At 53.2% G+C, this 14,655-nt stretch overlaps 1 protein-coding gene across 1 annotated transcript in view; it reads left to right on the top strand.

Annotated features, from left to right (window-relative positions):
* Positions 1-3,547: 3,547 nt before the first annotated feature.
* The window catches only part of LOC138853751 (EGF-like and EMI domain-containing protein 1), a 58,923-nt gene continuing 47,815 nt past the window's right edge, over positions 3,548-14,655 (top strand). The window contains exon 1 of the mRNA XM_070092238.1: positions 3,548-4,349. Coding sequence (XP_069948339.1) covers positions 4,181-4,349 — 169 coding nt within the window. The 5' untranslated portion in view covers positions 3,548-4,180. The remainder of the gene's footprint in view (positions 4,350-14,655) is intronic.

Genomic DNA, 14,655 nt, shown 5'->3' with positions numbered 1-14,655 from the left:
CTGAACACCCACACTGGTGCTACGCATCCACTGAACCCCCACACTGGTGCTAGGCTTCGACTGAACCCTCCCACTGGTGCTAGGCATCCACTGAACCCTCACACTGGTGCTAGGCTTCCACTGAACCCTTACACTCGTGCTAGGCTTCCACTGAACCTCCACATTGGTGCTAGGCATCCACTGAACCCCCACACTGGTGCTAGGCTTCCATTGAACCCCCACATTGGTGCTAGGCATCCACTGAACCCCCACACTGGTGCTAGGCTTCCACTGAACCCCCACATTGGTACTAGGCATCCACTGAAACCCCACACTGGTGCTAGGCTTCCACTGAACCCCCCACATTGGTGCTAGGCATCCACTGAACCCCCACACTGGTGCTAGGCATCCCCTGAACCCCCACACTTGTGTTAGGCATCCACTGAACCCCCACACTGGTGCTAGGCATACACTGAACCACCACGCTGGTGCTAGGCATCCACTGACACTGGTGCCCCACTGAACACTGCATCCACTGTGCTAGGCATCCCCTGAACCCCCACACATCCACTGAACCCCCACACTGGTGCTAGGCATCCACTGAACCCCCACACTGGTGCTTGGCATCCACTGAACCACCACACTGGTGCTAGGCATCCACTGAACCCCCACACTGGTGCTAGGCTTCCACTGAACCCTCACACTGGTGCTAGGCATCCACTGAACCCCCACACTGGTGCTAGGCATCCACTGAACCCCCACACTGGTGCTAGGCATCCACTGAACACCCACACTGGTGCTAGGCATCCACTGAACCCCCACACTTGTGCTAGGCTTCCACTGAACTCTAACACTGGTGCTAGGCATCCACTGAACCCCAACACTGGTGCTAGGCATCCACTGAACCCCCACATTGGTGCTAGGCATCCACTGAAACCCCACACTGGTGCTAGGCATCCCCTGAACCCCCACACTGGTGCTAGGCATCCACTGAACCCCCACATTGGTGCTAGGCATCCACTGAACCCCCACATTGGTGCTAGGCATCCACTGAACCCCCACACTGGTGCTAGGCATCCCCTGAACCCTAACACTGGTGTTAGGCATCCACTGAACCCCCACACTGGTGCTAGGCATCCACTGAACAACCACACTGGTGCTAGGCATCCACTGAACCCCCACACTGGTGCTAGGCATCCACTGAACCCCCACACTGGTGCTAGGCATCCAATGAACCACCACACTGGTGCTAGGCATCCACTGAACCCCCACACTTGTGCTAGGCATCCACTGAACCCCCACGCTGGTGCTAGGTATCCACTGAACCCTCACACTGGTGCTAGGCATCCATTGAACCCCCACACTGGTGCTAGGCAGCCACTAAACCCCCACACTGATGCTAGGCATCCACGGTCCCTCACACTGGTGCTAGGCATCCACTGAATTCCCTCACTGGTGCTAGGCATCCACTGAACCCCCACACTGGTGCTAGGCATCCACTGAACCCCCACATTGGTGTTAGGCATCCACTGAACCCCTACACTGGTGCTAGGCATCCACTGAACTCCCACACTGGTGCTAGGCATCCACTGAACTCCCACACTGGTGCTAGGCATCCACTGAACTCCCACACTGGTGCTAGGCATCCACTGAACTCCCACACTGGTGCTAGGCATCCACTGAACCCCTACACTGGTGCTAGGCATCCACTGAACCTCCATTGGGAAGTCATTCAAATATTTATTCATCTACGAGTATTACTGTATTTAGAAAAAGGTCTACCATTCCTCAGATAGGGAATGGTAGGTTCTGATCTCACTTCTCCAGGCGAAAATCTTTCAATGCTCAGCCAATGTTGTCACTCAGTACGAAATAGTGAAGGTTTGATCCTCCATCTGCTAATCCATAGACTGACGGGGTACCTTTATGCATAGAATTTCTCTCACTAGAACATCAGGTACTGGTGACCGAAGCCTCGTGTTTGTAAGTACTTACCAGGGTAAACAAAGTCGAGTTTGCCAGTTTTCACCGGCACTCCAACAATATTTTAACAAGAGGTTGAGTGAGAGAGAGAGAAACATGAGCCCACAGGCACGCCCTTGTGTGTCCATACTGAAGTGCAAGTTTATTTAGGCACAGGTACACATAAGTACAATTGTCATACATAGTGTAAATTACCTAGGGTAACCCAAAAAAGTCAAACAAGTGACTTACTTCCATTGGCTGCCGGGGTTTATATATTCTAGCTTACGCTGCTAACCTTCAGCCTTATCCCCAGGCACAAAGTCTACGATCTTTCTAACCGAGGTCCAGTGTGTTGCAGGCCGTACACTGTACTGTTCTGCCACTGAGGTTCTAACATGGGAGGTTAACTACCTTCAGTTCTACAAGAAATAGCACCAACCGAGCTACTGTACCTTCCCACACCTCCACAACTTTGGTGCTTATGTTCTCGTAATCCCTTAAAGTTATATAGCTTGTGAATCAAGGACAAGTCGCAATGAACGACTGTCAATGTGTGAGAAGAAACATGGTCGGGGATACGAGCCTAGGTCGTGTGTGGCAGAAGATGCGTCCTCCTACTGTTCATGTCTCTAACCACTGACAGTCATTCATTATCTTATGACTTATCTTAGAGGGAGAGCTGAGAGGAAGAGCTGAGAGGGAGAGCTGAGACGGAGAGCTGAGAGGGAGAGCTGAGACGGAGAGCTGAGACGGAGAGCTGAGACGGAGAGCTGAGACGGAGAGCTAAGACGGAAAGCTGAGAGGGAGAGCTGAGAGGGAGAGCTGAGAGGGAGAGCTGAGAGGGAGAGCTGAGAGGGAGAGCTGAGAGGGAGAGCTGAGAGGGAGAGCTGAGAGGGAGAGCTGAGAGGGAGAGCAGTTGTGCTGCAGACACCATGACTGTTGTATGTCGGTCTGAGGCGCTGTAAATTTGTATATTCATTCTATTATTGACATTTTTATTATTTTAATCATCACATGTTTTCAGAATTATATAAGAAACACAGTACATGTCATAAAAAACCCGAATACAAACAGCCATAAGGGACGAAACTGACATGGAGATTTACGCCGTGTATGTCCTTCATCCAAATATTTAAGTCTTTCTCATCAACGTTATAACGAAACAACGTTCAACGAAACGACGTTAATTGAGGACTTCCTATATGTAATATTTATAAGTGCTGAAGCCTGAGGAGGGCGTCTAGTTAAACCGAAATTATTCGCATTATTTCTGCCCTATTGAATGTATGTTATTTACGTCTTACCCGTGCGGTCAGTGTATGATGGTTCACTCTGTTTCTTGTATCTAAACCTTGTGTTTGTCTATGTATATCAATGTCTGATTCATTTCTTCTGTGGAAGTTTGTCAATTACATTTTTGTTCGCAGATATGTGAGGCTGCAGGAATGTAGTCAGGTGTTGGAACGACCTATCCAGGGTCAGAACAACTTATCCAGCGTGAGAACAACCTATCCAGCGTGAGAACAACCTATCCAGGGTGAGAACAACCTATCCAGCGTGAGAACAACCTATCCAGCGTGAGAACAACCTATCCAGCGTGAGAACAACCTATCCAGCGTGAGAACAACCTATCCAGGGTGAGAACAACCTATCCAGCGTGAGAACAACCTATCCAGCGTGAGAACAACCTATCCAGCGTGAGAACAACCTATCCAGGGTTGGACAAATACCTCTGCGGTAACTGCTTGCGTCTACTTCGACGTTTACACATCCCAACAGTAAACGTTAAAGAAACAGAAAAACAGTAAACGTTAAAGACACAGAGAAACAGTAAACGTTAAAGACACAGAGAAACAGTAAACGTTAAATCAAAGGAGAAAAAAAACTCACATAAAAAAAACTGTGAAAAAAGTGTATATATATATATAAGTAAGCAGAGATAATCCCGCTCATGTGCACCGCGGAAACGAAAAAAATATTTATAATCCTAAGATTTCCTGAAGCCATGGGACACCTAAGGACAGATTTTAATTTCAGATTTTGCCGCCGTAGCGGCTAATTAATTGTGATTTTTTAAAGACTGAAAGCAGGAAATGTCTGGAAAAAAAGTCATGTAAGATGTAAATTGTAAAACAAGAAAATAAATAAGATTTAGAATTGACGATGACGTGTTGTGGTGCGAGTCACAGGTACAGTTTATGACTAGCAGAGTTGTTGTAGGTGATTGCTGGAAGAAATGGGTTGTGTGCGGGCGTGGGCGTGGGCGTGGGCGTGGGCGTGGCTGCTCATCATTCTAGTAAAGACTACACCTGCCTATGGCCGGGTTATGTGTTTCAACGGAGGCTATTGTCTCTACAACCGCTGCATCTGTACTGAAGGGTTCTACGGCTCTCGCTGTCAGTACGGTGAGTACACTTGTTGTGGTGAGTACACTTGTTGTGGTGAGTACACTTGTTGTGGTGAGTACACTTGTTGTGGTGAGTACACTTGTTGTGGTGAGTACACTTGTTGTGGTGAGTACACTTGTTGTGGTGAGTACACTTGTTGTGGTGAGTACACATGTTGTGGTGAGTACACATGTTGTGGTGAGTACACATGTTGTGGTGAGTACACTTGTTGAGGTGAGTACACATGTTGTGGTGAGTACACATGTTGTGGTGAGTACACATGTTGTGGTGAGTACACATGTTGTGGTGAGTACACATGTTGTGGTGAGTACACATGTTGTGGTGAGTACACATGTTGTGGTGAGTACACATGTTGTGGTGAGTACACATGTTGTGGTGAGTACACATGTTGTGGTGAGTACACTTGTTGTGGTGAGTACACTTGTTGTGGTGAGTACACTTGTTGTGGTGAGTACACTTGTTGTGGTGAGTACACTTGTTGTGGTGAGTACACATGTTGTGGTGAGTACACATGTTGTGGTGAGTACACATGTTGTGGTGAGTACACTTGTTGTGGTGAGTACACATGTTGTGGTGAGTACACTTGTTGTGGTGAGTACACTTGTTGTGGTGAGTACACTTGTTGTGGTGAGTACACATGTTGTGGTGAGTACACATGTTGTGGTGAGTACACATGTTGTGGTGAGTACACTTGTTGTGGTGAGTACACATGTTGTGGTGAGTACACATGTTGTGGTGAGTACACTTGTTGTGGTGAGTACACTTGTTGTGGTGAGTACACATGTTGTGGTGAGTACACATGTTGTGGTGAGTACACTTGTTGTGGTGAGTACACATGTTGTGGTGAGTACACATGTTGTGGTGAGTACACATGTTGTGGTGAGTACACATGTTGTGGTGAGTACACTTGTTGTGGTGAGTACACTTGTTGTGGTGAGTACACATGTTGTGGTGAGTACACTTGTTGTGGTGAGTACACTTGTTGTGGTGAGTACACATGTTGTGGTGAGTACACATGTTGTGGTGAGTACACTTGTTGTGGTGAGTACACTTGTGGTGAGTTCACATGTTGCGGTTAAATTCACATGTTGTGGTGAGTACACCTGTTGTGGTGAGTACACATGTTGTGGTGAGTACACATGTTGTGGTGAGTACACTTGTTGTGGTGAGTACGCATGTTGTGGTTAAATTCACATGTTGTGGTGAGTACACCTGTTGTGCTGAGTACACATGTTGTGGTGAGTACACATGTTGTGGTGAGTACACCTGTTGTGGTGAGTACACATGTGGTGAGTACACATGTTGTGGTGGGTACACATGTTGTGGTGAGTACACATTTTGTGGTGAGTACATGTTGTGGTGAGTACACTTGTTCCTTACACCTGTTGTGGTGAGTACACCTGTTCCCTGCACCTGTTGTGGTGAGTACACTTGTTCCCTACACCTTCTGTGGTGAGTACACCTGTCCCAACACCTGCTGTGGTGAGTACACCTGCCCCAACACCTGCTGTGGTGAGTACACCTGTCCCAACACCTGCTGTAGTGAGTACACCTGCCCCAACACCTGCTGTGGTGAGTACACCTGCCCCAACACCTGCTGTGGTGAGTACACCTGCCCTAACACCTGCTGTGGTGAGCACACCTGCCCCAACACCTGCCGTGGTGAGCACACCTGCCCCTAAAGAACAAAAAAGGTACAATACCCAGACTGGAACAACACACAAATAACCCGCACATAGAGGCTCACGACGAACTTTCCTGCCTGAGTTGGACCAATTACAGTCACACTAACAGAAGAGATGGCTGGTTGGTAAGGTTCCTCAGAAAACAGGTTGTTTCCTGACGCGGGTCTTAGTCATATGATGACCCACAGCTGGAACTTTTGGTCATCTGACCGAGGCCTTTCCCCGGCTTACCGGTCCACCCCTTTAAAAACTATGGTCCTAGTTATAACCATTCAGTTTGAATGATTAGCAGAAGAGAGAGATGGAACCAGTGTATATATGACCACTGGCAGGCGCCGGACAAGACAGGTGGGAAGAGTAGTAGTAGTAGTAAGAGTAAGGCTGGTAGTACAAGTAACAGTAGCAGTGGTAGTATAAAGTAGGGAGAGTGGTTGGCGGGACAAGAATAGGAAAGAGCTGTATGAAGGGAAGCAAAAGTGAAGGTAGGGACCGAAGGTAGTAGGAAACGCAGGGGAAGGGGAAGTGAAGGAGAGAACACCCAAGACAAGAAAAGAAACTCAAAACAGGAAAAAGGAAAAATAGGAAAGGAAAATAGGTAGAGAAGCAAGAAAGAGAGAATCAGGTTAAATAACGTGTGTTTTGAAGTTTGGAACATTTGCCAATGTAATGGGAAAAGAAGACATCTACAGAGACAAAGCCACACAACTAAGATTCATACAAAGAAAGTTGTGTATAAGGGAGGATTCAACAAGACGGCGCCTGTGACAGAAGTAGAGTAGTGCAAGAAAGGTATACAATACAGACAAGATGAAAGTTAAAACATATATGCAACATCTGGTTATCTTTATTGTAGACGTTTCGCTTCGAAACGTCTACAATAAAGATAACCAGATGTTGCACATGTGTCTTAACCTTCTTCAGAAGTAGGGTAGACAGTTTTAGCAGATGACCAGTAATTAGGATGACTGTGATCTCTAGCATGACAGAAAAGAGCATTATTTGTGTGATCAATCCTAACACTACTTTTGTGCTCTGAGTCTGTCAGAAAGAGAACGTCCAGTTTCTCCAGAGTACTGAAAAGGACACGAGGAGCATGCAGTAGAGTAGACACCAGGAGCATCTATAGCGTGAGGAGAGGTACGAACTAGAGTATTGAAAAGAGTGTTATTTTGTCGAAAATAAGTTTGATGTCTAAGGAATGGAGAGAGTTATTGAGATTAGAAAGACTGGAAATATAGGGAACGCAGAGGACAGGGGATTTCACAGGAGTAGAGAGTTTTGGAGAGAAAAGTCCGTTCAGCAGGTGAGAAGGCAGAGTTTATGAAATGCGAAGGTAGCCAAGACGAGAGAACGAATTACGATTCATGGAACTGATGGTCACAAATGCGGAGAGCACGGAGAAAGAAATAAGACCATTTTTCATGACAGAGGGAGCGTGGTAAGAAAAGTAGTGAATGTACATGCCACTGTGCATAGGCTTGCGACACAGGCTCTGCTTTCAAAACACCTGTGCTTTCAGAACACCTGTGCTTTCAGAACACTCATGCTTTCAGTGCGGACGCACTATGATTTTCCTGCAAAGTGATTTTTTACGGCAACATTTTAAAATTTTCCTTGTTTATTTATTTATTTATTTATTTATTTTATTGGCTCGTTCATTCATTTATGTCAGTGGTGGTTTTATACGGTATCTTCCCTCAGCCATTTTGACACTGTAACTGGTACGAGTTAAGAGCATTTTGTGAAGAAAACAACTGTAAATCAAGCGAAACGTTGTCATTTACATGATGTTTTTCAGACTGAATTACAGCGTCTTATTTGTTCCAGTTTGCCGATAATCACTGACATTTCCCCTACATCATATAATAACTTGGCTGACCAGTTTCCTCTTCACCACAACCACCACTGTCACCGCTACCCACCACCATCCTGGTCATTACTACCACCATGCCTTGGAAGGTGCTGGTAGTGCCACAGGCGATGCTCAGCACATCTCAGCAGTGTCGCACACCAGACGTAAGCACAGCTTGAGCATAAGGACCACATCTCTAAATAATCACCAGCTCTTCAGCTTAAGAACCAGACTTCTAAATATCGTCACCACTTGAGCGGTGCGGCAAGCCCACCTACGTACTAGTTATCACACGAAGTGACCTCCTGTAGAGGACACTGCTGCTGCGGTCACCTGCTGCAGACCTGGCCCACTTTCCAAGCACCAGAACTGGCCCACTTTCCAAGCACCAGAACTGGCCCACTTTCCAAGCACCAGAACTGGCCCACTTTCCAAGCACCAGAACTGGCCCACTTTCCAAGCACCGGACCTGGCCCAGTCTCCAAGCACCAGAACTGGCTCAGTCTCTAAGCAAGACCTGGCCCAATTCAGAGGTAGTGCTGAGATTCAAACCCATGGCTTGGTAGCTGCCATCTCAATTGATCACCTCAACTGAAAAAGCCTGCTGTGCAGGCGAAACGTTTCCACAATATACTCTAGTGTGCGTCTCTTACCATTGATACTACAAATAAGACTAGCTACATCCTAGAGCCTAGCAGAATATAGAAGCATAGAATCAATATATGTATGTGAAATTTAAACATGTAACAGAAGTTAGGAGCATTTTAAAAAATTGCAGAATTTCTTGCAAGAGATGGGTTTTGTAGGAGTGATGACCCTGGTTGTGAAAGAGGCAAGGATGGTGAGTCGGGTACTCGGGTTGAAGTACCAGGCTGCTTTCCCTTGGTATGTTCACTCACAGGATGAGTGGAACTGTCTACTAAATTCGTAGCAAACTGAACCACGGGGTTCATCTGAGTGGCCGGTGTTGACAGAGAACCACGAGGTTCATCTGAGTGGCCGGTGTTGACAGAGAACCACGAGGTTCATCTGAGTGGCTGGTGTTGAGCCTAGCTGTGTAGATCCGTCCCAGCATCCCTATTCAGAGCATCAGGAAGGACCTAGGGAGAATGAGTAGTAAGTTCCTTGATCCTGGTGGCTCCATCTCCGGTTAGATAAGAGGCTGGGGTGAGGATCACAAAGTTCTTGCCCACCACGCCACCCTCCACGCCCACCACACCACCCTACACACAATTCTCCACGCCATCCTCCACGCCATCCTCAACGCCCACCACCCTCCACGCCCACCACGCCACCGTACACACCATTCTCCACGCCATCCTCCACGCCCACCACTCTCCACGCACACCACCCTCTACACCATGTCACCCTCCACGCCCACCACCCTCTACACCATCCACCACGCCACCCTCCACGCCCACCACCCTCTACACCATCCACCACGCCACCCTCCACGCCCACTACACCACCCTCCACACCATCCTCCACGCCACCCTCCACGCCCACCACACCACCCACCACACCACCCTCCACGCCCACCACACCACCCACCACACCACCCTCCACGCCCACCACACCACCCTCCATGCCCCCACCACCCTCTACACCATCCTCCACGTCACCCTCCACGCCCACCACACCACCCACTACGCCCACCACACCACCCTCCACGCCCACCACACCACACTCCACGCCCATAACACCACCCACCACGCCCACCACTCCACGCACACCACCCTCTACACCATCCACCATGTCACCCTCCACGCCCACCACCCTCTACACCATCCACCACACCACCTTCCACGCCCACCACCCTCTACACCATCCACCACGCCACCCTCCACACCATCCTCCACGTCACCCTCCACGCCCACCACACCACCCACCACACCACCCTCCACGCCCACCACACCACCCTCCATGCCCCCACCACCCTCTACACCATCCTCCACGTCACCCTCCACGCCCACCACACCACCCACTACGCCCACCACACCACCCTCCACGCCCACCACACCACACTCCACGCCCATAACACCACCCACCACGCCCACCACTCCACGCACACCACCCTCTACACCATCCACCATGTCACCCTCCACGCCCACCACCCTCTACACCATCCACCACACCACCTTCCACGCCCACCACCCTCTACACCATCCACCACGCCACCCTCCACACCATCCTCCACGTCACCCTCCACGCCCACCACACCACCCACCACACCACCCTCCACGCCCACCACACCACCTTCCACGCCCACCACACCACCCTCCATGCCCCCACCACCCTCTACACCATCCTCCACGTCACCCTCCACGCCCACCACACCACCCTCCACGCCCACACCATCCACCACACCACTCCCCCACGCCCACCACACCACTCCCCCACGCCCACCACACCACTCCCCCACGCCCACCACACCACTCCCCCACGCCCACCACACCACCCACCATGCCCCCACCACCCTCTACACCATCCTCCACGTCACCCTCCACGCCCACCACTCCACCCACGACGCCCACCACACCACCCTCCACGCCCACCACACCACACTCCACGCCCACCACCCACCACGCCCACCACTCCACGCACACCACCCTCTACACCATCCACCCACCCTCCACGCCCCCACCCTCTACACCACACCCTCCACGCCCACCACCCTCTACACCATCCCCACCACCCTCCACACCATCCTCCACGTCACCCTCCACGCCCACCACACCACCCACCACACCACCCTCCACGCCCACCACACCACCCACCACGCCCACAACACCACCCTCCATGCCCCCACCACCCTCTCCCCCAGCCTCCACGTCACCCGCCACGCCCACCACACCACCCTCCCCGCCCACCATCCACCACCCTCTACCACCATACGCCCACCACACCACCCTCCACGCCCACCACACCACCTCCACGCCCATAACACCACCCACCACACCACCCTCCACGCCCCACACCACCCACTACGCCCACCACACCACCCTCCACGCCCACTACACCACCCTCCACGCCCCCCCACCCTCCACACCATCCTCCACGTCACCCTCCACGCCCACCACACCACCCATCACACCACCCTCCACGCCCACCACACCACCCACGCCCACACACACCCTCCATGCCCCCACCACCCTCTACCATCCTCCACGTCACCCTCCACGCCCACCACACCACCCTCCACGCCCACACCATCCACCACACCACTCTCCACGCCCACCACACCACCCACTACGCCCACCACACCACCCTCCACGCCCACTACACCACCCTCCACGCCCCCACCACCCACCACACCATCCTCCACGTCACCCTCCACGCCCACCACACCACTCACCACACCACCCTCCACGCCCACCACACCACCCACCACACCACCCTCCACGCCCACCACACCACCTTCCACGCCCACCACACCACCCTCCATGCCCCCACCACCCTCTACACCATCCTCCACGTCACCCTCCACGCCCACCACACCACCCTCCACGCCCACACCATCCACCACACCACTCTCCACGCCCACCACACCACCCACTACGCCCACCACACCACCCTCCACGCCCACCACACCACACTCCACGCCCATAACACCACCCACCACACCACCCTCCACGCCCACCACACCACCCACTACGCCCACCACACCACCCTCCACGCCCACTACACCACCCTCCACGCCCCCACCACCCTCCACACCATCCTCCACGTCACCCTCCACGCCCACCACACCACTCACCACACCACCCTCCACGCCCACCACACCACCCACGACGCCCACCACACCACCCTCCACGCCCACCACACCACCCTCCACACCCGCACCACCCTCCACACCATCCTCCACGCCACCCTCCACGCCCACCACACCACCCACCACACCACCTTCCACACCCACCACTCCACCCACCACACCACCTTCCACACCCACCACACCACCCATCACACCACCCTCCACACCCACCACACCACCCTCCACGCCCACCACACCACCCACCACACCACCTTCCACACCCACCACACCACCCATCACACCACCCTCCACGCCCACCACACCACCCTACACACAATTCTCCACGCCATCCTCCACGCCCACCACGCCACCCTACACACCATTCTCCACGCCATCCTCCACGCCCACCACTCTCCACGCACACCACCCTCTACACCATGTCACCCTCCACGCCCACCACCCTCTACACCATCCACCACGCCACCCTCCACGCCCACTACACCACCCTCCACACCATCCTCCACGCCACCCTCCACGCCCACCACACCACCCACTACGCCCACCACACCACCCTCCACGCCCGCCACACCACCCTACATGCCCTCACCACCCTCTACACCATCCTCCACGTCACCCTCCACGCCCACCACACCACCCTCCACCCCCACAACACCATCCACCACACCACTCTCCACGCCCACCACACCACCCACTACGCCCACCACACCACCCTCCACGCCCACCACACCACACTCCACGCCCATAACACCACCCACCACGCCCACCACTCTCCACGCACACCACCCTCTACACCATCCACCATGTCACCCTCCACGCCCACCACCCTCTACACCATCCACCACACCACCCTCCACGCCCACCACCCTCTACACTATCCACCACGCCACCCTCCACACCATCCTCCACGTCACCCTCCACGCCCACCACACCACCCACCACACCACCCTCCACGCATACTACACCACCTTCCACGCCCACCACACCACCCTCCATGCCCCCACCACCCTCTACACCATCCTCCACGTCACCCTCCACGCCCACACACCACCCTCCACGCCCACACCATCCACCACACCACTCTCCACGCCCACCACACCACCCACTACGCCCACCACACCACCCTCCACGCCCACCACACCACACTCCACGCCCATAACACCACCCAACACACCACCCTCCACGCCCACCACACCACCCACTACGCCCACCACACCACCCTCCACGCCCACTACACCACCCTCCACGCCCCCACCACCCTCCACACCATCCTCCACGTCACCCTCCACGCCCACCACACCACTCACCACACCACCCTCCACGCCCACCACACCACCCACTACGCCCACCACACCACCCTCCACGCCCACCACACCACCCACCACACCATCCTCCACGCCACCCTCCACGCCCACCACACCACCCACCACACCACCTTCCACACCCACCACACCACCCTCCACGCCCACTACACCACCCTCCACGCCCCCACCACCCTCCACACCATCCTCCACGTCACCCTCCACGCCCACCACACCACTCACCACCCACCCTCACGCCCACCACCCACCCACTACCCACCACACCACCCTCCACGCCCACCACACCACCCACCACACCACCTTCCACGCCCACCACACCACCTTCCACACTCACCACACCCCCCATCACACCACCCTCCACACCCACCACACCACCCTCCACGCCCACCACACCACCCACCACACCACCTTCCACACCCACCACACCACCCATCACACCACCCTCCACGCCCACCACACCACCCACCACACCACCCTCCACGCCCACCACACCACCCACCACACCACCCTCCACGCCCACCACACCACCCTCCACGCCCACAACACCACCCACCACACCACCCTCCACGCCTACCACACCACCCACCACACCACCCTCCACGCCCACCACATCGGTTCATGTCATCAACTCACACCTTGATAACGGTCCAGGATGGACCGAAACATGGTCCGGTTTCTATTTACAATACTTTATTCTGGTTAGTGTACCAGTCACAGTACTGTCACTGGTTAGTGTACCAGTCACAGTACTGTCACTGGTTAGTGTACCAGTCACGGTACTGTCACTGGTTAGTGTACCAATCACGGTACTGTCACTGGTTAGTGTACCAGTCACAGTACTGTCACTGGTTAGTGTACCAGTCACAGTACTGTCACTGGTTAGTGTGCCAGTCACGGTACTGTCACTGGTTAGTGTACCAGTCACGGTACTGTCACTGGTTAGTGTACCAATCACGGTACTGTCACTGGTTAGTGTACCAGTCACGGTACTGTCACTGGTTAGTGTACCAGTCACAGTACTGTCACTGGTTAGTGTACCAGTCACAGTACTGTCACTAGTTAGTGTACCAATCACTGTACTGTCACTGGTTAGTGTGCCAGTCACGGTACTGTCACTGGTTAGTGTACCAGTCACAGTACTGTCACTGGTTAGTGTACCAGTCACAGTACTGTCACTGGTTAGTGTACCAATCACGGTACTGTCACTGGTTAGTGTGCCAGTCACGGTACTGTCACTGGTTAGTGTACCAGTCACAGTACTGTCACTGGTTAGTGTACCAGTCACGGTACTGTCACTGGTTAGTGTACCAGTCACGGTACTGTCACTGGTTAGTGTACCAGTCACGGTACTGTCACTGGTTAGTGTACCAATCACGGTACTGTCACTGGTTAGTGTACCAGTCAAAGTACTGTCACTGGTTAGTGTACCAGTCACGGTACTGTCACTGGTTAGTGTACCAGTCACGGTACTGTCACTGGTTAGTGTACCAGTCACGGTACTGTCACTGGTTAGTGTGCCAGTCACGGTACTGTCACTGGTTAGTGTACCAGTCACGGTACTGTCACTGGTTAGTGTACCAGTCACGGTACTGTCACTGGTTAGTGTACCAGTCACGGTACTGTCACTGGTTAGTGTACCAGTCACAGTACTGTCACTGGTTAGTGTACTGGTTAG

This window comes from Cherax quadricarinatus, chromosome 39 (assembly GCF_038502225.1).
Source record: "Cherax quadricarinatus isolate ZL_2023a chromosome 39, ASM3850222v1, whole genome shotgun sequence".
Classification (NCBI taxonomy): domain Eukaryota; kingdom Metazoa; phylum Arthropoda; class Malacostraca; order Decapoda; family Parastacidae; genus Cherax; species Cherax quadricarinatus.
Note: the sequence above shows the minus strand (reverse complement) of the source record. Positions and strands in the feature narration are given on the sequence as shown.